Here is a 1344-nt window from a genome sequence, read left to right on the forward strand (position 1 = left end):
CGCATGGCACCCGTCCCGTCGTCCACAGGATGCCACACCCGGATCGTCCTGTCCCACGACCACGAGACCAGGACAGGCAGCTGGCTGTCCGCACTCGGCAGCGCAATCACACCCTCCACATCGTCGGTGTGGCCCTCCAGCACCTCACAGGAGTCCCTGTCCGCGGTGTACCGCATGGCGCCCGTCCCGTCGTCCGCAGCATGCCACACCCGGACCGTCTTGTCTATCGACCACGAGACCAGGACAGGCAGCTGGCCATCCGCACTCGGCAGCGCAATCACACCCCGCACATTGTAGATGTGGCCCTCCAGCACCTCACAGGAGACCCTGTCCGCGGTGTACCACACGGCGCCCGACCCGTCGTCTGCAGCATGCCACACCCGGATCGTGTTGTCCCACGACCACGAGACCAGGACAGGCAGCTGGCCATCCGCACTCGGCAGCGCAATCACACCCTCCACACCGCTGGTGTGGCCCTTCAGCACCTCACAGGAGGCACTGTCCTCGGTGTACCGCATGGCGCCCGTCCCGTCGTCCGCAGCATGCCACACCCGGATCGTGTTGTCTCTCGACCACGAGACCAGGACCGGCAGCTGGCCATCCGCACTCGGCAGCGCAATCACACCCCACACATTGTAGATGTGGCCCTCCAGCACCTCACAGGAGGCACTGTCCGCGGTGTACCGCATGGCGCCCGTCCCGTCGTACGCAGCATGCCACACCCGGATCGTCTTGTCGTCCGACCACGAGACCAGGACAGGCAGCTGGCCATCCGCACTCGGCAGCGCAATCACACCATTCACCCAGGTGGTGTGGCCCTCCAGCACCTCACAGGAGGCACTGTCCGCGGTGTACCGCATGGCGCCCGTCCCGTCGTCCGCAGCATGCCACACTCGGATCGTCCTGTCTCTCGACCACGAGACCAGGATAGGCAGCTGGCCATCCGCACTCGGCAGCGCAATCACACCATTCACATTGTAGATGTAGCCCTCCAGCACCTCACAGGAGGCACTGTCCGCGGTGTACCGCATGGCGCCCGTCCCGTCGTCCGCAGCATGCCACACCCGGATCGTCCTGTCCCTTGACCACGAGACCAGGACAGGCAGCTGGCTATCTGCACTCGGCAGCGCAATCACACCATTCACATCACCGGTGTGACCCTCCAGCACCTTGCAGGAGGCAGTGTCCGCGGTGTACCGCATGGCGCCCGTCCCGTCGTCCGCAGGATGCCACACCCGGATCGTCTTGTCGTCCGACCACGAGACCAGGACAGGCAGCTGGCCATCCGCACTCGGCAGCGCAATCACACCATTCACATCGTAGATGTGGCCCTCCAGCACCTCA

At 65.2% G+C, this 1344-nt stretch overlaps 1 protein-coding gene across 1 annotated transcript; it reads right to left on the minus strand.

Annotated features, from left to right (window-relative positions):
* Window positions 1-10: 10 nt before the first annotated feature.
* On the minus strand, window positions 11-1340 carry AMSG_11534 (WD40 domain-containing protein; the record flags this gene model as incomplete). The annotated part of the gene is made up of 1 exon (XM_013897123.1): window positions 11-1340. A coding segment is annotated over one exon (1329 nt), but the record flags the coding sequence as incomplete, so codon positions are not given.
* Window positions 1341-1344: the final 4 nt, after the last annotated feature.

This window comes from Thecamonas trahens (assembly GCF_000142905.1).
Source record: "Thecamonas trahens ATCC 50062 unplaced genomic scaffold supercont1.123, whole genome shotgun sequence".
Classification (NCBI taxonomy): Eukaryota; order Apusomonadida; family Apusomonadidae; genus Thecamonas; species Thecamonas trahens.